Source organism: Uranotaenia lowii, chromosome 3 (assembly GCF_029784155.1).
Source record: "Uranotaenia lowii strain MFRU-FL chromosome 3, ASM2978415v1, whole genome shotgun sequence".
Classification (NCBI taxonomy): Eukaryota; Metazoa; Arthropoda; class Insecta; order Diptera; family Culicidae; genus Uranotaenia; species Uranotaenia lowii.
Genome location: NC_073693.1, coordinates 94,861,383 through 94,884,994, shown reverse-complemented (window position 1 = coordinate 94,884,994; position 23,612 = coordinate 94,861,383). Strand labels below are relative to the sequence as shown.

General features: G+C 34.2%; 1 protein-coding gene across 2 annotated transcripts in view; it reads right to left on the bottom strand.

Annotated features, from left to right (window-relative positions):
- Positions 1 to 23,612, bottom strand: part of LOC129751004 (uncharacterized) — a 951,184-nt gene that overhangs the window by 648,680 nt on the left and 278,892 nt on the right. For both annotated transcript variants that reach the window (XM_055746238.1, XM_055746239.1), the window contains exon 4: positions 21,980 to 22,533. In XM_055746238.1, coding sequence (XP_055602213.1) covers positions 21,980 to 22,533 — 554 coding nt within the window. The remainder of the gene's footprint in view (positions 1 to 21,979; positions 22,534 to 23,612) is intronic.

Genomic DNA, 23,612 nt, shown 5'->3' with positions numbered 1-23,612 from the left:
ACCACAGGTGTTTATTTTTCCCACCATTTAAACTGCAGTTCTATAAGAAGAAAACCTCTATTAAGCCGCATCCGTATCCGAAGAACATGGGGCTCATTCCAAAGAAAAACAACCTGGAAGGATTACAATATAGGTACCATCTCGCTAGTATGGAATGTGCCAGTGCAGATTCTCAGAAGTTTTTTGAAACTTTTACCGAGAACGAGAAGGAACGAAACTTTGTCAAGCAACTCTGCTATGCAAAATTAAGTTGTTTGGTTATGTTCCGTAATGCAGTCAAAGAGAACTGGAACTACATACCTGCAAGGGTATTCATTTCTAGGGTATTTAATTTTTAATATTTTTCTCTAAAGTGGGGCCGAAAAAATCCTTTCCACTTATTATGATTGCAAACTCGTGTAATCAAAATTTCATGTTCTTTCCTAGTTATATTTTGGGACAAAAAATATCTTCATACTGCAAACTCGAAGCTCATTAATTTTGCATTCGTCAGGTATGGGGCTAGTCAATTTCTCATTAGATAAAACGAGTTGTTCGGAGGATGAGTGAAAAATCCCTTTACATTTAATCATCATTATGGAGGTGGCTCGATGTCTGAGTGGCGTTTAATTTTTCCTTTGTCATCACATCTCGACAGGAAAAAAAAAAACTAACGACAGAATTTAGGACTTTCAATTCGAAAAAATATCACTTGAATGTTTCGTGTTTAGTCCGAAAACCTTCGGGCTGACAGTTTTTCCACGCTCTTCTATTTTCTTGTAAACTCATCATCACTTTTGAAATTCTGGTCTGTGGGACTAAACATTCTATTTTAATGTTTACATTTCATTCAATGGATCTTAATTATGTAGCATTAAAAGCGTGAAACAATCATTTTTCTTGCCTTCAATTCCATCTGTGAACTCGAAAATTTGTCATTGCTGCAAATGACCAGAAAGTAAACCATAAAAAGATTTTGAAGAAATTAGAAGTCATAAATTATGTTTATTGACGACACTCCAAAACCATGAAGACCGTTACTTTTTGTACGCCAAAGCTCTCCACAGGGCCTGGTGAATTTTAGTTGGGGTCCAAAGGCGACAAAACGCATCCGCCAAGCTTGGTCGGTCTCAAACCAGTCTGTGGTCTAAACCAGAAAAGCTCATCCAACCCCATGAAAATACCCGACCGTAGACGACCAAATCAAGCGATAAAAGTGACACTAACTTCACGCGCCTGTTATTGATGCTTTGGGTCCATCCTTCGTCTCAAGACCTCCAACCGACTTCCTGATCAATGACGTCGAAACGATATATTTGAGGTAAACCATTAACAACGGATACGATCGACCAACGGCTTTAGGCGTGTGATTGAGAGACCCGCGAAGTTATGGCCGTCGCGGCAATCGAGATCACGAACGGATGAAAACATGATTAAACAGAGGGAGTTGCGTAACTTGATTTCGGGGTGTCTCGGTTCCCCTTGGGCCATATTTGGACCGGCCGGCCGCGACCACGGCAAAACGCGAGATCCAGTTTTTGATTTGTTTATGGTTGACGCATGGCACCTCCATACGTACATACTTACGAAGGAAGGTTTTGCTACACTTTTACCAAATATTGCCTGAAGGCCATACTTGACAATTTTGTGGCCATATGGTCACGATTTTTTTAAAATCACGAACAAATTGGGATTACATTTGATTAAATATTTTATTACAAATTTAAGAAGTAATAAAACTGTTGATTGACTATTCAAAACATTATTACATGGCATGGCCGTAGGAACGAGGAGGTTCGAGAGTTTAATAGTGTGTTTTAAAAGAGCCCTGAAAGTTTCGCTAAAACTTTTTTTTTTCTTTTTGATAGGAGTTTAACCCGTTGAGGTCATTCTTCCTCGTTCGCTAAAACTTGAATAAAACACTATCTTAAGAGTTTTGAAATTAATTTTTACGGCCTTATCGGTGAAAGTTATGTTCTCATAGTGAGAACATTTCAAGAATTGAAAATTATAGATGGATAGAAGAAGATTAGAAGAAAATTATAGGTGTTGAAATGAGCGGGTAGAATTTTTTTTTTTAAGAAGCATTTTCACCACATACTTAACTTTTGTTCAATCACGGATCAACTATTTTGAAATGTTAGAATCGGACAGGGTTGAGTCTAACACAACACAATAGTTGATCTTGCGTGGTTCGCACCGCGAACGCACTGCAAGTTTCGCGGTGCGAACCACGCAAGATCAACTATTGTGTTGTGTTAGACTCAACCCTGTCCGATTCTAACATTTCAAAATAGTTTATCCGTGATTGAACAAAAGTTAAGTATGTGGTGAAAATGCTTCTTAAAAAAAAAAATTCTACCCGCTCATTTCAACACCTATAATTTTCTTCTAATCTTCTTCTATCCATCTATAATTTTCAATTCTTGAAATGTTCTCACTATGAGAACATAACTTTCACCGATAAGGCCGTAAAAATTAATTTCAAAACATAAATCACGGTGATTAATCTTAATTAATATCTTAAGAGTGTTATAAAAAAAAGTTGCAAAAGTATTGCTAAAGCTTCAGTAAAACACATACTTTCCTGTTTTTATTAGGGCTTTGGTACCTGTTTTAATAACTCAATACTCTTTTAACACTAGCGTTCAAGCCAAGTTGAAAAACTTTCACTGGCTGTGGGCATGATAAAACTTAGTGACAGATGATTTGACAACCGAGAAGAACGTATACACGCTTAAACTTTTTTACCTCTTTTTGAGATAGCATAACCTGTTTTGAAAGGATTTTGAGTGATGGCTTTGAGAAAAACGGGCTCTCAAAATGGTATAAATTAACACAGCTAAATTCATCTGAAAAATAAAAAATCGTAAATCAGTCCACAATATTAATCATTGAATCCTTAGGGTTTGAATGAAAGCACCAACTGTGAAAAAAGGTTTTTTTTGTGATTCTACAAGAATAAATGTATTAGACAATTAATTTGTTCTTGATGGAATAATATTTATTTGTAATTCTATGCTCTTCCAGTGAAATTAAAAAGAGTATTTGCGGTTGAACCCAATGCGAAAGGAGTTTAATCCTGAAGACATAGTCCTCAGAAATAGCTACATTAAACGCCGAATAAATTACATGTTTTTTCATCAATCTCTGTCTTTCACTGCGAAGTTGATCTACATTAACGTGATTCAATCCAGAGTTAACAAAATTCTTTCCGGATAAACCGCCCTTCAAAATTTCTAGAACACTTCTTTTCAGCTAAGACGGAGAAAGGGATCTTCATCACAAGCCAAAATGCTCGTTCTACATAGAATGAAAATAGACTCGGAAACTACTGAACCGATGATCGTCAAAATTGGCATCTGAGGGCTTTTGGGGCCGATGATGGTTTTTATAATAGTTACAACCCCCTCCGACTCAAGGGAGGGGGGTGAGGCTCCCATACATAATTTACTTGAAATATGACACAATTCATACAACTTATTAAAAATTTTCTTCAAATTTCCCACACAAACATATTTTGAAATGATTCAATGATTTAGTTGAAACTTATGGTGGACAGGTTTTGATGTATTTAGCCAAATAATGGTATTAACAAATAGTTTTGTATGTAAGAGGAGGGGGGGGGGGGGGGTTCTTACATGTTCATTATAAAATAAATCAGAACTCGAACAGTTTTCAAACGATTTTGACTAAATTTGGCACATAATAAAATTTTTGATGCCATGAGATTATTTAAAACTTTCTTTTTGTAAAAGGGGCTCCTATACACAATTTTCAAAATATGATTAATTAGAAAAAAATTGGAACAAATTTTATCAAAAATTGATAAATAATAGCGAGATGAGATGATTCATTGATTTGGCAAACAGGTTTTGATTTAATTATATGAAATTTTGTATTGAGAGACTCTTTTCATTTCAATTTGTCTACCTTTCTGTTCCATATAGACTCGAAAACTACTAAACCAATATAGGTGAAATTTGGTTTGTTAGAGTTTTTGGTGTCGGAGATAGTTTCTTAAATATTTTAAAACTACTCTGACTTTAAGGAGTGGGAGGAAAAGGGCTCCCATACAAAACAATTAAAAATATGACACAATTATAACAATTTTTGGAAAATACCGAGCCATTCAACGTGAAATTTGGTTTGTAGACGTTTTCAAGATCGAGAACTGTTTCTATAATAACTCCAAACCCCTCCGAATCCGAATGATTTCTATAACACTTTCAAATCCCTCCCCTTCAATCCGAAAAAGGCGGGGCTCCCATACAAAACTAACCAAAAACTTTCAACAATCCTCGAAGGCTTTTTGTTAAAAATTCATAAATGTAAGCGTTTTGACATAATGAGATGATTTATTAAATTCACACATAAGTTTTAACAAAATAAGATAATACATTATATTGATTGACGCTTCCCATTTTAGTGAATGAAGACTCTCATATTCAATAAATGTAACATACAGTACCGTTCATAATTGTATAGAAATTGAAAGCACGCGCACTCTCACTTCGACTTTGAACTTCCATAACTTTTTACTCTAATGATATTTTTTGATCAAATTTTTTGCATTACATAGATGAACTATCTCACTATAATACCACAAAATTTTAGCTTTCTGGAGTTAGTGTGGCCTAAGAAACAGTAATTTTACCATTTAAAATGCAATATCTCAGAAACTACGCTACATTTTTTATCGAAATTTTGCAGAGTGATTGTTGAAATATAAAGCTAGCATGTCTGAAGCTTTTGAAAAGTTCTTTCAATGGGATCAAAAGTTACGCGAGGTACAATATTTCAGGCATGAACCTAAAAATGCGATTTCTATAGAATGTTGGACGATTCATGAAAACAATATCACTTCCATCCACAAATCAGTTAAAAAATGTCTGACAAAAGCAATGAAGAAAAGAAACAATAGAATAAATGATCTATTTAAGATTTCAAATCAGAATTTCACGATATTATTTTCATTTTTTGTTTGAAATAGATTTACTGCTTGTTAAACATAAAATAGGATTTTTCTAAGGAAACATTCGTCCAAAATTCTATAGAAATCGCATTTCTAGGTTCATGGCTGAAATATTGTTCATCGCGTTACTTTTGATCCCATCGATAGAACTCTTCGAAAACTTCAGACATGCTAGCTTTATATTTCAACAATCTCTCTAAAAAATTTTAATAAAAAATGTAGCGTAGTTTCTGAGATATTGTAGTTTGAATGGTAAAAGTCCAAAAAGTCCGATTTTTGGAGAATTAAACAAACTCCAGAAAGCTCAAATTTTGTGTTATGATAGTGTGATAGTTGATCTATCTAATGCAGAGAATTTGATCGAAAAATATCATCAGAGTAAAAAGTTATGGAAGTTCAAAGTCGAAGTGACAGTGCGCGTGCTTCCAATTTCTATACAATTATGAACGGTACTGTACATATTATTAGTGAAACTAATGTCTAAGTGTTTTCATAAAGTCTGGCACACTTTTAAATTTTGTTGAAATTTGCCTGTATCTTAATACTCCTCCTATTCCAAAATGGGTAATTTTTTATTTGAAGGATTTATTCATTGTTTTGAATATAATGTTTAAAATTTACTAAAAGTTAATTTATTATAATTAAAATCATTTTAACGATCTTGATTTTTTCCATGGAAGGGGTAGCAAAGCACACTGGGTCAGCTAGTTTAAAATAAACGTTGACTTTTAAACTAGCAACTTTCAGAAACAGTTAATCAAACAAGACTCGTTCTCATCCATTACTCATTTAATTGAAAAACCAAAACAAAACAAAAAATAAAACTGAAATATTGTTTGGTCCACGGTTCGCTAGTTTCCAAAAAAAAAAACAAATACTAACAGTGACTAAGGTAATTCTTCTTAGAACGATGAAAATACGAATCCTCTATTTATCTTTGAGGTCAGGCTTTTGATGACAGATAATTATCTATTCCAAAACAGTCTGAGGTTAGATATTTGATAACAATACCTACTCAATATATAGAGATAATTTACCATCCTCATTGTAAAAAGAAAACAAAAAAAAAATTCTCATTTATTGCGACACATTCCTCTTAATCAAAAATGGATGAATCCATCATGAACGTGTATTCCATTTAGAGAAACGTCAAACGAAGCTGTGATTCAAGCTCTCTCAAAGCTCTCATAAAGCTGTTTATTGAAATTGCATTATTTCAACATTTTTCTAACTGACAGAAAACAATTTTAAAACTGTTTTACAACTGCTTTAAGATTATCAATATTAACCTACTAAATGCCATCTTGTTTGTAATACTTTATCGAAATAACTGAAGCCATCTTGCTGGAAATGATATTATAATACTATAAACTAGTCATTTTCAACAAATTTGACAGTGTTTGCGGTACTGTTTGTTGAATGGGTAATAGACTGCCCCAAATTTGTATGGGAAATTCAAAACCTGTGAAATGTTATGCGCTGCAGGCTAAAATTGATCCTAACCCTAGTACTAGATCTCATGCCAAATTTGGGCCAGATCGGATCACGGGAAGGGGTCGCTCAACGAGCCTGAAGTTTGTATGGGATTTTGAGACATTTTGTTCGGGAGAAACATGAAAAACTAGTTTTTCATCAATAACTTTGGTTCCCGTCGGCCGATTTCTTTCAAAAACGGGTTTTCTTAAAGCCTAAATTATGAAAAACATTTCATCCGAAGACTGCATATCGATAAGAGTTAAGACAAAAAAGTTATTAGGCTTCCAAAATGGGCTAACTTTTTTAAGGATGGTATTCATCACTGTAAATGAGTCGGGGCGGTCGAACTTATTGACGCCTCATTAGCAGTGATGAATACCACCGTAAAAAAAGTTAGCCCATTTTAGAAGTCCAATAAATTTTTTGTCTTAACTCTTATCGATATGCAGTCTTCGGATGAAATGTTTTTCATAATTTAGGCTTTAAGAAAACCCGTTTTTGAAAGAAATCGGCCGACGGGAACCAAAGTTATTGATGAAAAACTGGTTTTTCATGTTTCTCCCGAACAAAATGTCTCAAAATCCCATACAAACTTCAGGCTCGTTGAGCGACCCCTTCCCGTGATCCGATCTGGCCCAAATTTGGCATGAGATCTTGTACTAGGCCTAGGATCAATTTTAGCCTGCAGCGCATAACTTTTTCAAAAGTCGGGTCATTTGGGGCACTCTAATGGGTAATGAATTTTAATGCTAAAAAAAATTGCATTATTTGGGCAAATTAATATTTTTCTTAATTTATTATCGTCTCATTAAAAAACGCTTAAAATGTGGTCAAACTTGATTTTCTTAGAGACGCGCTTATGTTTTAAAGCTATTTCGTATATATTTCATCAGAAATCTTAGGTTTTCAGGAAGTTTAAGAGAGCTCTGAAGGGTTTCTCAATGCTATGTCTATAAGTTCGTATAAAACTGTTTTGTTGGAAGTTTTATTATAGCTTATAGAATTAGCTGTAAAGACTAGTCCATATGTTAGCGCTAAAGTATTGGGCTAAAGCATAGAATACGCTTTGGCTTATACAGTAGCTTTAGGAAATAGTCTTAAGTGAGTTGAAAACTAATAATCCAAGCTTCAGAGTTCAGCTAAATTTAAAAAAAAAATAAATTTAGATAAGATAGAACTCATTTTAAAAATTCTGGTTCCATATAAACAAAATCGAAATTGTATTTGTGTTTTCATATTAAGGATTATGTATCCAGTTAAGGATTCTTGATTTTCGGTTAGAATCATCATAAAAAATTAAAATAAAAAGTGTTTGAAATCGTCATTTCAACTAAGTTTTCCATTTCCTTCAAAATTTGATTCATAATTTTCGAAACACATACGACTTTTTTTCCAATTAGTTTTTCCCGAATATGAAAACAAAACCCAGAAATCATTCTGAGTTTTTGTTTCATATTCAGAATCGAAGCTCATAAGCTTCATTCTTACGCATAAATCAAACATAACAATGCTTCAAAATGGCGATACAGATTCATCATTCGAAATTTTTATTTTTATTGCAAGTTAATTGAAATAAAGAATAATAATAGAAACCCCAAATATCCGAATTATAACTATGGCTTTATGATTCAGGGCTCAGAAACTGATTTCAATTCTTAGCTTATATTTATAAATTCACAAACTGTTTCCATGTACATTTTAGAAAACTTACTGAAATTCAGAAACAGATTGAAATTCAAAATTTGAATTCAAATTCAAAATTCAGATTCAGAATTATGTACTGTTCAAAATTCAGATTCAGATTCAGCTCGTACATAAATTCCACAATCCAAATAGAATTATCATGATGACTTTAATTTGCAAGAGATCGCTGGCCTACAATTCTGATTTTTTGTTCGATTTTAAAATTTACCCAAAGTCAGTTCGCATGCACAATACACTGAGTCAATTTGGGGTCATTTTTGAATCTCTCAAACCCTGGGGTCTAAAAAGCTTCTTCGTGGTCCAGAACTCATTCATGATTTTTTGTAGAATTTTCAAGTAACCTTTACATGAGTAAATTTGAACTTCTAGGTTTGTATAGGAAAATTCAATATTTTGTACTGAAAAATCTACATCATTTTTGTTTCTTCTGTGGAACCGAGCCAGCTCATGGTTTTTGTGCCAATTTTTTAAATTCCTGAAGAAAATTTTACGTTGAACAACTTTGTCGAAGACCGTAACTTCGTTTTTTATTAGATAAAAAAGTTATTAGGTGGGAATATATCTTTTCGCATTGGTAAACAATAAATTCAATTGACATCACTGTAAAGTGCCTAGCGAGGCATTGCATGGCTACTTTTTATGCAATACTTCGCGAGGCTCAAGCAGTGATGTCTATGGAATTTATTGTTTATCAATGCAAAAAGACATACCCCTGTTAAACAGCTTATAATTATTTTTCCTAATAAGATACAAAATTACGGTCTTGGACAAAGTTGTTCAGCGGGGATTTTTTTTTACGAATTTTATAAATTGAAACAAAAACCAGCAGCTGGCTTAATTCCACAGAAGAAACAAAAATTATTTTGATTTTTCAGTACAAAATATTGAATTTTCCCATACAAACTAGATTTATAAAAATAAAAATATCGATGTTTTGGGAGCCTGAAATACGATTCAAACCCTGGTTATTTATATGGATGAAAAAATAATTATTCAAATGATTTTCTTCTTGATTTTTGTTGAATAGTTCCTGCATTTTTGTCCAATTGTAACAGACACTGCCTGGATTTTGTTTTGAAATTTGAAAACAGAATGCCAAAACTTTGCCAGGTTACAAATAAAAAAAGCACGGATTTGCCCTTACTCGATAAGCGCGGTGGAACTTCTGGTAAACTTAAGCCTAGTTCAAAAGATTTTTGTGCAAATTTTAAGATTTCAACCATCGATAAAAGTAAGTTCCCTTTTTGTTACTAAAGGATTCTTGATACAAATCCTAATCATCATTTGAAAGATTTTAGGATGTATTTCCAAAAGTTTTTATTGAACACAAAAAACTATTTCTGTGAATGAACTAAAAACTGAATAATCATTTGTTTTTTTTTATTCATTCATGAAAAAATGTCATAGATAAAAAAAAAAGTCATTTCAGTAAATTTGTTGTTTAATGAAACCTAATTTGGCACCGAAAAAATAATGACGCTAAATTATGCCATCTTTTTGGTATTGATAGCTCATTTTGGTCATTGTCTACCCCAAGATTGTTCATATTTCTTAATCAATTCAAGTATTTCTGGGATTTTGATATAAATTAATTTGTCCAAACACGAAAAATCACAGTTTCAGCTCTTATTTTTGATTGAAAAATTTGGAAAGATAATCATCACAAGGCTCAAACCGTAGTCTCCGGTTTCAGGAAAAGAAAATCATTTTTAAATAATCCATGATACCTTAAATTTTTGTTACAGGCTTGATATTGAAACAAAAGAGTGTACGCTATCGTGACTCTTTAATTTTATTTTTATTTTTGGGTTTATTTTGCTTGATTTAAATACAACGGTTTCCAATTGTGATTTCTACCAAAAGGCGCAAACATCTCTATTTCGAAAAGAACGTGTTCAAAATTAAACAGTCATAATCTACCAGCAAATATATTTTTTACGTTTCTGAATATCTCGAAAACTACCATTAAAATGTAGAACTCTGAATGTACTTTTTCACCCAGCTGATGAAATGTCAATACGGAAACCATCTTGTACCGGTAGTTTACCTTCAAGTTAGTAAGCATAGAGCTGTATAGTTCTATGATTTTAAACCTAAAATTTGAAGGTTATTTTCAATTTGAAGAAAATAATCACCATCAGTTGTACTTGCAAGTTAATTTTTCGGCCTTATCTGTGAATGTTCTTTTAGAACCAAAATTTCAAAAATTGAAAAAATACAGACGAATTGAAGATCAAATTTCGAATTTAAATTTTCATTTTGGATTTCAATTCCCAATATATTTCAGATTGAGTTACACATTCTGGAACATGAAATGAAGGTTTCAATTTTTTAAGTTTTTAGGCAAAGTTAGCTGGTAAATCTAGAGTTAAGAGTTTCGCGAGCAATTTTTAACTCTAAATCATCGTTGAATTCTTTTTAATCCATGCCTGAAATTGTATTTTAATGTCACATCAGAAAGGGGTTGGCTCAATTAGCGGCACGTTATCCAAACAATCGGGAAAATTGTGCCTGGATACTCAAAAATTTACTCTAACAGTTCCAGGAATCAAGGTTAACTGAAATTCAATCTGAATGTTCTTAAAACCGTTTAGAGCCGCTCTTTGATAAGAGATAATTCCTGATACTGAATACGGAGAAAATCTATTTGTTTTCTGAGAAGATATGTTTAAAATTAGTATAATTTTCCTAATGACGCCTTCTGTTACAAGAAAGCATTTCAAAACAATTCCGGAAGATGTGAGAATAATTCTCGGTAAAACGTGTCCCTCAGGAATCTTCCTAAGGAAATCATGACACCAAACATGCCTGGCGTTTATCAGGCAGCCACTATCATGCTTTGCTTGCCACAAGCCCACAACACACGTCCAGCCGTCACGTCTTCTTCAATCAAATTTACTATTCAAAATCAGCAGCAGCACACAAGTCAACCATTATTGCAGTTGGACCAAACGACATGGACTGGTTGTCACAATCCAAGGAAAATCAAAACCACCTCTGGCCCGGCCCCCTTTCTTGATTCTTCCTCTGGGCCAGAAATGGCACCACCATTGATAACGCCAGGAAGCTGCAAATTGCCGGCAAACGAACGACACGGGAGGAGGTTTCTCGGCCCAGCCAGATCCTTGTTCCTCCCCGGGGCAACTTGCCATCTATGCCGTCAACTGTTCTGGATTCATAAACACATAAGGCGCACATGTTCGGGTGACCGCCACAGGCGCGATTTCCGAGGAACCTGCACCATCTGCCTGTTTACCCACCCACTTCACTGATGTCAGGGTGACCACATATTTTGTTTTCATTTTTATAGTTTTCTGGTTTTTACTGATTGTGAAAATTACCTGTAAATGCTTATGAAACTTAAAGGATGTCCAACATATAATTGCAATTCCAAAAATTGCTTTTAAAAATACCTATAGACTGTTCCGATAATTATAAATAGGTACACTATAAAATAACATTTCAAAAATCGTGTAGTGTTCAACCAAATTTTGGCTGCGTCGTCTTGTTTACATCCAAGTGAAGTAAGCGTTTTTTGTCGATTTTCGCGAAAAAATCTGAACTCCCCTGGCCGTACTCCCAGGCAAAGAAAACGGATTGTGCACATACGGGGCATTTATAGTGGTCTTTCAATCAGAAAACTAGCTTAGGAAGACAGTGTGAGTGTCGAAGCAGCTTAAACCGCGTTGATAAAGTATGGAGAATTGTGTACATACCTTAACAAAGTTTCAGCTGTGATAAATTATTTTACTCTTATAATCTTTTTTTAAATAAATATTTAAGCTAAATTTTAATGATATAGAGGAAAGTCGAGTAAGACGGACACAGCGGGAAAACGGACACTTTCCATATATCGAGAATTACAATGTTTGGTACTAAGGCTATGATCATTTAGTATCCGGGCACTTTATTTTGGTGAAAGCTGCGTTAATAGAGCTCGGATATGCAAAAATTTAGTAGCGTTGTGTTGGTTATGAAAAGGACTATCTTGCCTATTTTTGGTAGATTTTTAAGTTTACGTGTGTATGAGATATATACTATGCAAAAAGACATGATAAAAATAATTTTGCACAAATTTGCTCCTTTTGCGCATTTTGTGCCTCGAAAATTCTTCATTGTTGACTTGAAAGCTCATGAACTGTTGATTTTATCTGATTTTTTTTTCGTACCAAATGGTTATTAAGTATAAGGAGCCACTCTAGGACCCACACGAAGTTCAAATCAACTATCGTAGTGCAACTCTTGATCTTAAATATGGTGAAAAGTTTATGGTTATTTGGGATAACTGAATGAAGACTCCCTACATAATGCAAAAAATCCATTCCGGCAGAGGCAAAAAGTTTTGCCTGACTAGTAGACACCAAGTAAATAACTTATAATGATCAGTTCCAAAGATCGCAATCTGTGCATCCGGTTTTTACGCAATATGACAGATGTGTTCTGATGGACAAAAAAATTTATGTTAAAACCGGATTTAAGAGATCAATTTCTTCGAGATACCAACTCATGAAAAGGTTCCAACCCGATTCCAATTGCTTTTTCCAGGTGAGTTTGTGTAAATATCATGATTTTGCAAAGGTTTTGGTTCTGTGGTAAAAAAAATAAATCAAAACATGACTGAAAAAAGTGTGCAAAGATAAAAAAGAGATTTTATGAAAAAGTTAGAGTATTTCTTGAAATCATTGATAAATATTTTATTTTTATATTTTTAGTTTAAATGTCATATTAACACCTTCATTTCCTCCATAGAAAGTTTTTCGATCAAATGAATAGTTTTTAAAATACACACGTTTGTAACTGCCCGGATACTAAATGATCATAGCCTTAATCTAATGATGCGAATTTGTCCGCCTAAGTGTATTAACACTTTAAAGGTCCTTTGTTTATTTATAGTAAGCAAGGTCCCATAATAGTAAACAAAACAAACAAAAACTTTGAGGTTCCTTTTTTTTATGTAATTTTCTCTCCTCTTAAAATAGTTCATAACTCGCAAAATTTTCGAAAATGTCAACCGTTTTCAAAGGTAGAGTGTTTATTAGGATTCTTTTAGCCATTTGGAGGAAAATCAGCGAATTTCGGTCAAAGGGCTCTAACAACAAACGTTTCGAAAAAAAAGTTGCTTAGGCGGGTGAGACGGACACCTCAAGGTCGGGTAAAACGGACACATAAGTTTCTCCAGGTATTTTTAAATTTTTCATCGGTTTGATTCTCCATATGCCTTCAGAGGACCTTAACAAGAGCAATTGACGGTCGAAAAGCTCTAACTATCTCAAATAGGCCATTAAAACTGTAAAACCAGGATCACCGGTGAAGAAAGCGCCTATAAAATACGGAATTCCAAAACCACACTGTTTCGCTTCTGGACTCGGACCAGTTGGTTCCATTTTGGTTGAAAAACATTTTCAAATACTTAACTTACAAAAATATCTATTTTACAGCAATTTTTACGGCAAAATGTATCTTTTCTGAGCAGTGTTCGTTTTACCCGACCATTTCTGAAAAGTGTAATTTGCAATCATTTTTTAGATAGCTATAAAAACAGTCTTGATGGAGAAAATTTACTAATTCCAATGGTTAGTGCGATAGCAATCAACCTAAACTACCCATCTGCACGAAAACTGCGATGAAAATAGCAATATCTGATTTTCTATTGCGATTCTACTTTAGGATGTCCGTCTTACCCGACTTTCCCCTACATGATATTTGATCTGAGAATTTTCAATCCCATCTAAAAGTATGATAGTTTTGGTATTTAATTTAAGATCAAACAACGACACTTTCTAGAGTTGAAAATAAATTGTTTTAAAAATAGTACCTTGGAATCTGAGTAAGAACTCGAAATTAAGATATAATTTTCTCTGTCAGAATTCGATCTATGATCAACTCGATATAGTAAACGGTTTCAATATCATTCTAGATGCATCCTTAGTGTAAATAATGAATTGTGGACTTGAATTCCAACCCTGCATTCTAACTTTAAATAGTGGATTTGGATCAATTCAGGTTCGTCGCTTGAGTAATTGAATTAAGCAAATATCGATACATTGTTGTTGTGATTTTCATGATTTATTTTGCTTATCGCATGAGACTTATGTTTCAAAAGATAAAACTCAAAAATAAAGGTAGGGTGAGTGCTCCTACTTTTAACCTAGAGCCTACTTCAATCCTAAAATGCCGAAAATCGGAAATAACTCATTTCGTTTGCATAGATTCAAGACACTCCTGAGCAAATAATTTTCCTTTTATCCTACCATACCGCTATTCGCCATGAAAAGTAATTCTAATAAAATTTTGTGATGAATATGAACTAAACTACCTATTTTTCCTTAAATAATAGAAAATCATTGGAAAACCCTGAAAATAGGTAAAGGGTCCAAAAATGGGACACACTGTAAACAACACACTTCTTTTTGAATTTTGTGAAAGTTACTTTCACTTCCGTTTGTGTTTCATTTTTGTAAACTTTTACAAATGCGCCGATTTGTCTCGGTATTTAAAAGGTAAAAATTATATTTCACAAACTCAGACATCACTTATGTTTTACGTTGATACAGAATTTTTGTGACCTTAGAAGGGTTCTAATTATAAACCTACGGCAGAACCGAGTATGTTATGAAATATATCTGTGAATCAACAATTATGTATGTAAGTATGAACATTAAATAGACCGCTGCACTGCCATGTTACGCCAAAGTGACGCATAAACTATTTTTGTTTTTAGCGAATGAAAACGATTTTCTCTTTTTCCTTTTTATTCGTTAATCTGGGACTTATCATAAAATGTGATTTGTACAATTTTTGCAAAGATATAACAAATGCTGCCTTTTGAAACATAATTCTTCATTTTGCGTAAAATTTGTACAATTGCTTTAAATGAATATGCGTCAGTTCGGCGTATAAACGTTTGTTTTGATTTTCCCTCGGAGTGACGTTTTCCATAGTCTTGACGTGCAACTGGAACGAATTTCGTTCTTCAGTTAAAATGGCCAGTGCGTTGGATCTTCCTTAATTTTATTCGAGTGAAGAAGTAATATGGGGTGTTAAAAAAAGGGTGTCCAGCGACCAAAACTGGCCGAAATCAAAATGGTGAAATTCATCAGAGGATCGTTTTCGTTTCATTATAAATCTTGTTTTAAAGGAGATTGGAAGCGATTTTCATTGTTCACAGTGAAACAACTCCAGGAAGTATCGCGCCCGGACTTTGGCCTTAGATCTTCGCTTCACTTTAGAAATGAAAACAGGGGAAGTAAGGTTGAAAGAAAAAAAAAATTAGAAATTTTGCCCACTTATGCCAGATGATAAGGAAGATTTTTGGGAAAAGCTCGATCAAAAAAATCTTTTCGAGGATTATTGTTTTTTTGATGATTTTATTACTAAATAAATATTTGAATTTTTAAAAAAACTTTTTCTCAATTTTGAAACTGGAACTCTTCTCGTTCATAAAATTCGAGTGCACAGCCTTAAAAATTAATATCTAATACTATTGATTTCACCACACAAACAAATTTATTTGTAATAAAAAACAACGTAAAATTCATGAAAAATAAGTTTTATTCTACAAATGTTAAATAATTTCTCTAGTTTTTAAATTAATTTAGAAATTGACATTTGCATTCGAATATTATTTACCAAACAGGCTCGACTTTTTTGTTTGAGAGCCCTTTTTTCTGAGAAAGAGGGGAGGTGGGCTTCTCTACTTTCTTTTAAACAGATCGTCATGTTCAAATTAATTTTTTTTTCATCTGAGGAATGTCGCTTGAAATATATACGGATTATTGAAATTGTTCTGTATCACTTTCAAAAACGCATGGATATACGTTTTTCTCGATTTTTTTTTATATTTTCTAGATTTATTGAGACCATTAGGAAACTCAAAAGAAAACGTACAAAATAGTGTAAAAATTCAAATTAAAAAATATGGATATGCGTCACTTCGGCAGTGCAAACTTTGTATGGAAATTTCCAATTCTTAAATTTTGACACCTCCCAAAACTTCTTTTGGATGTTTTTGCTGCCAGAAATAGCAATAAAAAGTTTTGGAGGCGATCCATCTCGTCCTGAATTAGCGCAACAAGTTTTAATGTTGTGTGTAAATTTGTATGGTGAAAAAAAAATTCATTCAAAAATCGCCAGACATGTACTGAAAGTTCCAAAAAATATAACTTTGGATGAAAAATATTTCTTGACTTGCAGTATATTTCATGTAAACAAAGCACAAACCTTAATTGTAACCTAGAAAAGATATTCAATGTTATACAATTTTTTTCCAAAATTTTTTTTTTACTTTTACGTTTTTTGTCTGCTTATTTGAAAGCTGTGTAACCGTAGGATGAGAATTAAAATCTCAAAAAACTGCTTTGAATAGCCAGGGAATTCATTGATGAATATAACCTTTGCAAAAACATTTCATGAAATTATTAAAATCTGAAGCCAGCAAAGCCTGCAATTTTGAAATACTTTTCAATGGATTCAGATTTTTCTGTTTTCAAATGGTTATAACTTTTTCCATGAAATGTTTAGCTGCTTGTCATGTTAGCAAAAATGAAGCTAAAGAATAGTCAAAACGAAATAAAATCAAACACCGACTTCATTTCAAGCTTATTTGAATTTCCTGGATGATTTAATGTGGAAAAAATTCTTCTTCCATACCAATTTCCATTCAAAATTGAAACGCGTTGCGCTAACTCAAGAACCAACCAAATCATCTCAAATTTTACACTGATGCTTGAAGACTCAAAAGACATCGAAAAAATATATGGGAGCAAAAAGTAATTTTTTTGGCAGCGGTCTTATGTATATAATTTCAATTAAATTATGAGCCCTCCGGAGGCTTAATAAATAATAATACATTATAAAAAGGAATAGGCAATGATTCCTTGAAATCGCATGCGTATTTTTTCCCTCCATCCGCGAAAGTATTAATTTTAATTCTCAAGTTGAGATTTAATTTAAACTGAGATAATTATACTACCAGAAAACTGAATAGGGACCAGTGCACTGTGGTCCAAAAAGGCTAAAAGTGGAACTTTTTTCGTAGCGCCTCTGTCATTTATTTTATCTTTTAAATGTCTTCAGAACATTTGCTTCTTCAAACATGCTTCATAACTTGAAAGCATCAAAAGTTAGTCAAACCTCTAAGTTTTTTATATCAATAGATAGAGCTTTACTACTACAAATTTCTTCATTAATCATCACCAAAAACTTTTCCTGATAGTTAATTTGAAGTTTAAAAATCTTCCTAATAACACCTTCCTCCCTAAGTGATTAATAGACTGATAATTTGCACTACAATTTCAAATATGTATGCAGTTACTTCTGAAACAACTTGTTATTGAACGAACGCCACCACTGGCACAAATTTTATGGCGAAAGATGGTTGCTATTTAACAACAAAAACCACTTCCGGCCATTCACTAATAACTTCTAGGGCACTGCAGTGCCCTAGAAGTTATTAGTGAATAATGCCATAGGCTTTTTGTCGTTAAACAGCAACAATTTTTTGCCGGAAAAGGAGATATTTGCGCCTGTGATGGCTTTCGTTCGATAACATGAAGTTGTAGTGTAAATTAAAAGTTTATTATTCACTTAGCAGATGAGTGGTTGTTTGGAAGATTTTGATACTTAAAATTAACTCTCAGAAAAAGTTTTGGTGATGATGAAAGAAGAAAATTGTCATCCGATGTGTTTGATAAGATTTTTCTGGGTTGCTTTAATCTTTTAAAAGTGGCTGGAAATCGGGCAATCTTGAACTACTGAATGCTGAGGTCCCGCACAAGGTTGCCGAAAAAAAATCTGTGTTTTTGAAAAAAAAAATCTTGAATTCTGTGATTTGAACCTAAAATTCTGGGACGGTTTTCTGTGACGCTTTTCTATAAAGTTCATAGAGAAATCATGTCAAACATAAACAAATTGGAAATTTCTTACAGTTTTAATTGAAACAAAAAAATTCTCTTTACCTTTATTTTCATATTTTTTTGAATTATAGTCAGAAATAAAAAGCAGATTCTGTGACGAAATTTTGCTCAAAATTCTGTAATAATACAGATTTTTCTGTAGTGCAGAGCGTGAAACCTACGATCCTATATTTTCAGACTTGATTACTGACCGAAACAAGAATAGTACCACTATGTGTTTTGCTTGTTAAAATACGAACGATTGAAAATCACCAAAACTTTCTTCTACAATTCGTTGTAAATTGTTTAAAATTCATTAACATGACGTAAAATGATGAACACAGATTCTAGGCTGAATTTGAATCCAAAAACAAGCTTCTTATTCAAAAATACTAATGTTTTAAATATTCAAACAGTTTTCCTCCAGTTTCAGGTCATATATGGCAGAACCATCTTACTGCTTAACGGAATTGAGACCCATTTTCCACTTTCCGGGATTAATCAAGATGTGCTGGATGATATTGGTAAAGAAAAAAGTACACGGTCCCACAAGAACGCCTTGGAAATTTTAAGATCACTAAATCGAAAAATTTGAATTCTATCAAGGTCACTAAAAAGTGTATTTCTTGGACCGAAAATCAGAATAATGTTATACTTTCTGATGGAGCTTGATGGACTAAACGGCTAGCAGTATTATTGGTATGATTTGCAATTGAATTGGAAGTTGAGATGAGCAGGAACTTTGGCGGTGGTATATTCTTGTGCTGTTGTTTTTTCGCAAATCCGGAAAAGTTTTCTGCAGCGTGAACTCCCACAAAACTGTGTTGGACAACTTCCTCGAAATGATGAATATGTGCCTGAATGAACCCGGAAAATCAATATTGAGACTTAATTTGGTTTTACCTGCAAGGTAGTGTAGATCTTCGACTTGAAACTAGAAAAAGTGTAGTTTATTGAAATAACAAAGAAAGTTTTCGAACTCCAACCTGTTTTTTCTGATTCAAAATTAATTCAGAATGTTTGTTTCATAATTTCAGGTCATGTGAATACAGCTCAAGTATCAAATTCCTAAGTACTAGAGGAGCATCTCTTAAAACCCGCTTTGAAACCTTTGGAGTGCTGGAAAACGTCTTAAAATAAAGGGGTTAATTAAAGTAGTTTTCAGAAGCATTATTATCAACATTTACACAGTTGATTTTAAGAATTAATTTTGATTTCGTTGTTATTCTCATTTTGCACCCTTTTTTCCCTAGTTTTGGTCCCCAACGCCAATTGCTTCATCTAAAAATAGTAAACTTATGCTTTATTGATTCATATTTTAACAAGCAAAACACATATTCTTGTTTCGCTCACTGTATCAACGAAATTGGTGAGCTCGTTCTATAGTTTAAGTAGAGGCAGATTGCAGACTAGTTCACTTTTCGGCTTTTTTCGCTGATCACAACGCCACTTACAGGGTTTGATCCTCATTCATTTTCAAGTACTCTGGCCGAATTTGAGCTCATTTGAGTAAGTTTCCGGCGTGCGCTAGGAGTTTTATTGAAAAAAGTCCATTTTTCTGGAAAATTTTCGTAGATGTGTTCCTAGCAAGCTGTTGTTAATATAAAATGATAATTTTATAGTGCTCGGTGATTGGTATGACAAACATTCGTATGGACCTGTTTTAGATAATTGACTAAATCAAACCGAAAAAATTTAAAAATTCATAAACTACCAACTTTTACAGAAAATTTACTTACAAGTTAAGAGCTTAAAATCAGTAGTAAATAGAAAAAAAAATATTTTCGATATAAACTTTTCATAAAAAGATAGCTTTATTTATAACCTTTAATTTGATGTATAACACTTAATGATCGCAAGAGTGCTAGCAAAGTTATTCAAATATCTATGCAACAAATTTGATTTGATAAAATATTTTTCATTCAAGTTTGCTCCACACCAACTTGTGCACAAGAAAGGATATTTTATTCAATCAAGTACCCCATGACGGGGCTAGGAGTTAAAAAAAGCACGCGCTTTGATCAAATTGTAAGCAAGTCCTCTTGATGCCACGTTTTGCAGGTTGCATGATGCTAAAACTTGAATGGAGACAACATTATGATTCAAAGAATGTGATGTGAATGTTTGAATATCTTTGCTTGTACTGTTGCGATAATTAAGTGTTATACATCAAATTAAAGGTTATAAATAAGGCTATCTTTTTATGAAAAGTTTATATCGAAAATATTTTTTTTTTCTATTTACTACTGATTTTAAGCTCTTAACTTGTAAGTAATTTTTCTGTAAAAGTTGGTAGTTTATGAATTTTTAATTTTTTTCGGTTTGATTTAGTCAATTATCTAAAACAGGTCAATACGAATGCTTGTCATACCAATCACCGAGCACTATAAAATATCATTTTATATTAACAACAGCTTGCTAGAACACATCTACGAAAATTTTCCAGAAAAATGGACTTTTTTCAATAAAACTTCTAGCGCACGCTGGAAACTTACTCAAATGAGCTCAAATTCGGCCAGAGTTGAAAATGAATGAGAATCAAACCCTGTAAGTGGCGTTGTAATCAGCGAAAAAAGCCGAAAAGTGAACTAGTCTATTGCAGCATTCATGTGTTCCTGATGTCTCTGCGTTCTTTGCTCCATGGTAGGCCCAACCAATTCAGGTTTTTGATCATTTTTAAAGTTCTTACGATACAGTTATAAAAAGCATGAACAAAGACAAGAAGGATAATAACATACTTTTATTATTCTTTGGAACTCAGACTTTTTTTTAAATTTTTTTTTACAGTGGACTCAAAAATAAATTCTGGCTGTGGAAGTACGATTAGTGATTACTATTTTTTTATTTGGATTTTAAACCAATTAATTTATTAATCTCCATTAGTGATTAGTGTATAGTGAACACTGCTTATAACACATTATAAGAATTTAGCAGGGTGGAACTAGGCACAAATATTGTTAGAACTGTCTCGGTTCACACTATTTTAAAGTAAAACTTTTACTATCAACTACAAAAACCACGTTTGAGACAACATCTTAAAATTTTCTCGGTGCTGATCCTTAACTCTGGGTATTTCCATATCCCTCTCGGTGGTATTTTCAATTCCCAGCTTTGAATGGCCACCCTGCTGCTAATATTCATCAGGTTCTTCGGTTGGCGTTCTCTTCCTCCCAGAGTTAGAATACCCAACCCTCTCACTGACGACCGTCGTCGCCGTTTCCGTTTCCTGGACCTCGTCTTCACATTAAAACGTGTGCGAGGCCTGAAGGTATTCCAAGGAACGGACAAATCCTCCGCCCCCACAATAAATCCTGCTGCTCATATTGTGTGTCTCCTTAAGGTATGAGGTAGGATGGAAGACACCACATTCACAACAGAAGCCAGCCACACATTGTGTCGGGACGGGATAGATTCTCATAATATTGGGTACATTGGGTCGGTTTGGTTTGGTTCGTTCGGTCGAATCATAAACACACATCAATCCCCTGCCGGGGATTTAGCCCGGTTGAAAATCAGCATTAACCTGTCTGTCACAGAAACCCGAGCATCATAAATCGCCCGTTCATTCAGATTTTTTCTCGTTGTTTGGTACACACAATCACTTATCCCCGTCCTTCCTTAAGCAGCCTCACAGCCTGCTATTCATGATAACGATTATGACCTGCGGTTACAATAGAGGTGGCAATATGTAATCAAAACCGGTACGTACACCTTTGGGAAGCTTAAGGGGGTTAGCTTTCACCAAACAGCAATCTCTGCGGGGGAGCCAAACTTCAAAGAAGCCAGCCCTCACACACGTCTGGCCCCAAGGGACCTTCACTGACCTACGCAATGACCCCAGTCAGCGTTCCCATAAACACACACTCCCACCACTTGTTGGTACAAGAACTATTAACCAGATTTGAGAGAGCAAAAAAAATACACAAGCAAAAACGGTCGCGCGACGTCCTACCTGTTCGAGCTGGAAGAACCGGTGGCTGCTGCGATGGCCACTGAACAACCCGACGACGACGGAACTAGCAACGCTAATGCTGTTTCACCTGCGACGGCAAGATCGGAACTGAGTGCTCCCTCCGGTGATTTTGTTTTGATCCTCGTCGACGGCTCCCCAATTGTCTCCACCGGTGATCCATCTCCGACGACGAGCCCAGCTCCGGAACTCACTCTCCCATCATCGGTAGCGGTGGCGTCGACGTCGCTCTCGTTTGGGGGAGCCGGCGTGCGCACACTCTCGCTTTCGTTCGCCGCCTTCGCTATCTCAGCTGCTTCAAGCCCAGGTTCGGGTTGATGCTCTCTTTGTTTTGATTGCACTTGCTGTTGTTTGGATGGGCCTCCCAAGGCCGCGGCCACCATCGTTGATGACGATGATGACGGTGGGACCACCGCCGCCAGGTTGTTGGTGGGTAACGTTTTGGCTGGAGTGCACTCGGAACCGGTTGGGGTTGTGGTGCTGGGCGTCGTCGTGGTGGTGGTCGTGGATTGGGGCTCTCCCCGTGGAGATGGATTCTGTGGAAGATATCGAAAACAGAGAGAATTGGGGTAAGTAAAGAGAGAGCTTTAACAATCGGTGACTGTGAGTGGAGCTTTTGGAGGGTGGTTTTTTCATTGGGAAAAAGAGAATTCGCTGACAACGTTTAGGGGATGGAACAAAGATTGCATCAAAACATCATGAATACAATATGAAAACATCATCTTCATTTGCAGAAATATGCTATTGCGAATAAGCTCAACAAGAATAATTTCAGCTGTCATAATATAAATACGTTCGAATATATCATTTATAAAATATTCTAAGAATCACACGAGTTGAGCTCCTGAGGAAATAGGCTACACTTTTTTCTCTTAATTCCTGTGTTCTATATTTATTTACTGTCAAATCAGGTTCTTGGGTAAAAAAATGAATTCAATAATATAAAAAAGTATGAAAAACTATTCACGATATTATGATGAATAAATTAGGAACCTTGCTCCTTCCTATTAATTCTATTGTTCAAGAGAGATTTTTTTAATTCATTTTATAGGTTTACTGGCTAATTAAAATACACCCTAAAGCAAATTGTTAAAATATGTTTTTCGTAGAAGAATTTTACTCTAGACTAGTGGTCGGCATCCTGCGGGTATTCAATTCTTTGAAGTAAAGATGCGTCCCTCAAGCTCAATGAGCAAATATAATGTGGGGTTAGCTATATCACAGCGAACAAATAATAAACGTCAAAAAAGTGTGTAAAATTCAAATACTATCATCATATAAATACGTTAAAAATTGGCTAGAAACAGTGCCACCTATCGCGCCGTTGAAAATTAACTTTTAAGTGCCCAGTTTTCTAAAAGGCGTAAACCTATATGAGCTCACAAATAACACATGTTTGCAGCATTTCTTTTAACTATGTAAACTTAAGATTATTTTTAACTAGCTTATTTTACCCGGCCTTGCTCGGGTTCACAAAAAATATAGATCAAAATGAGTCGTTTGATTTTTCGAAATGTTGGAAGCTTTATATTCATCATTTTAAGAAATTTGGCTCATGTTTGGCCACGTATGTTTTGTAAGTCTTTTGAAAGTTTTTATTGAGATTATTCACAGT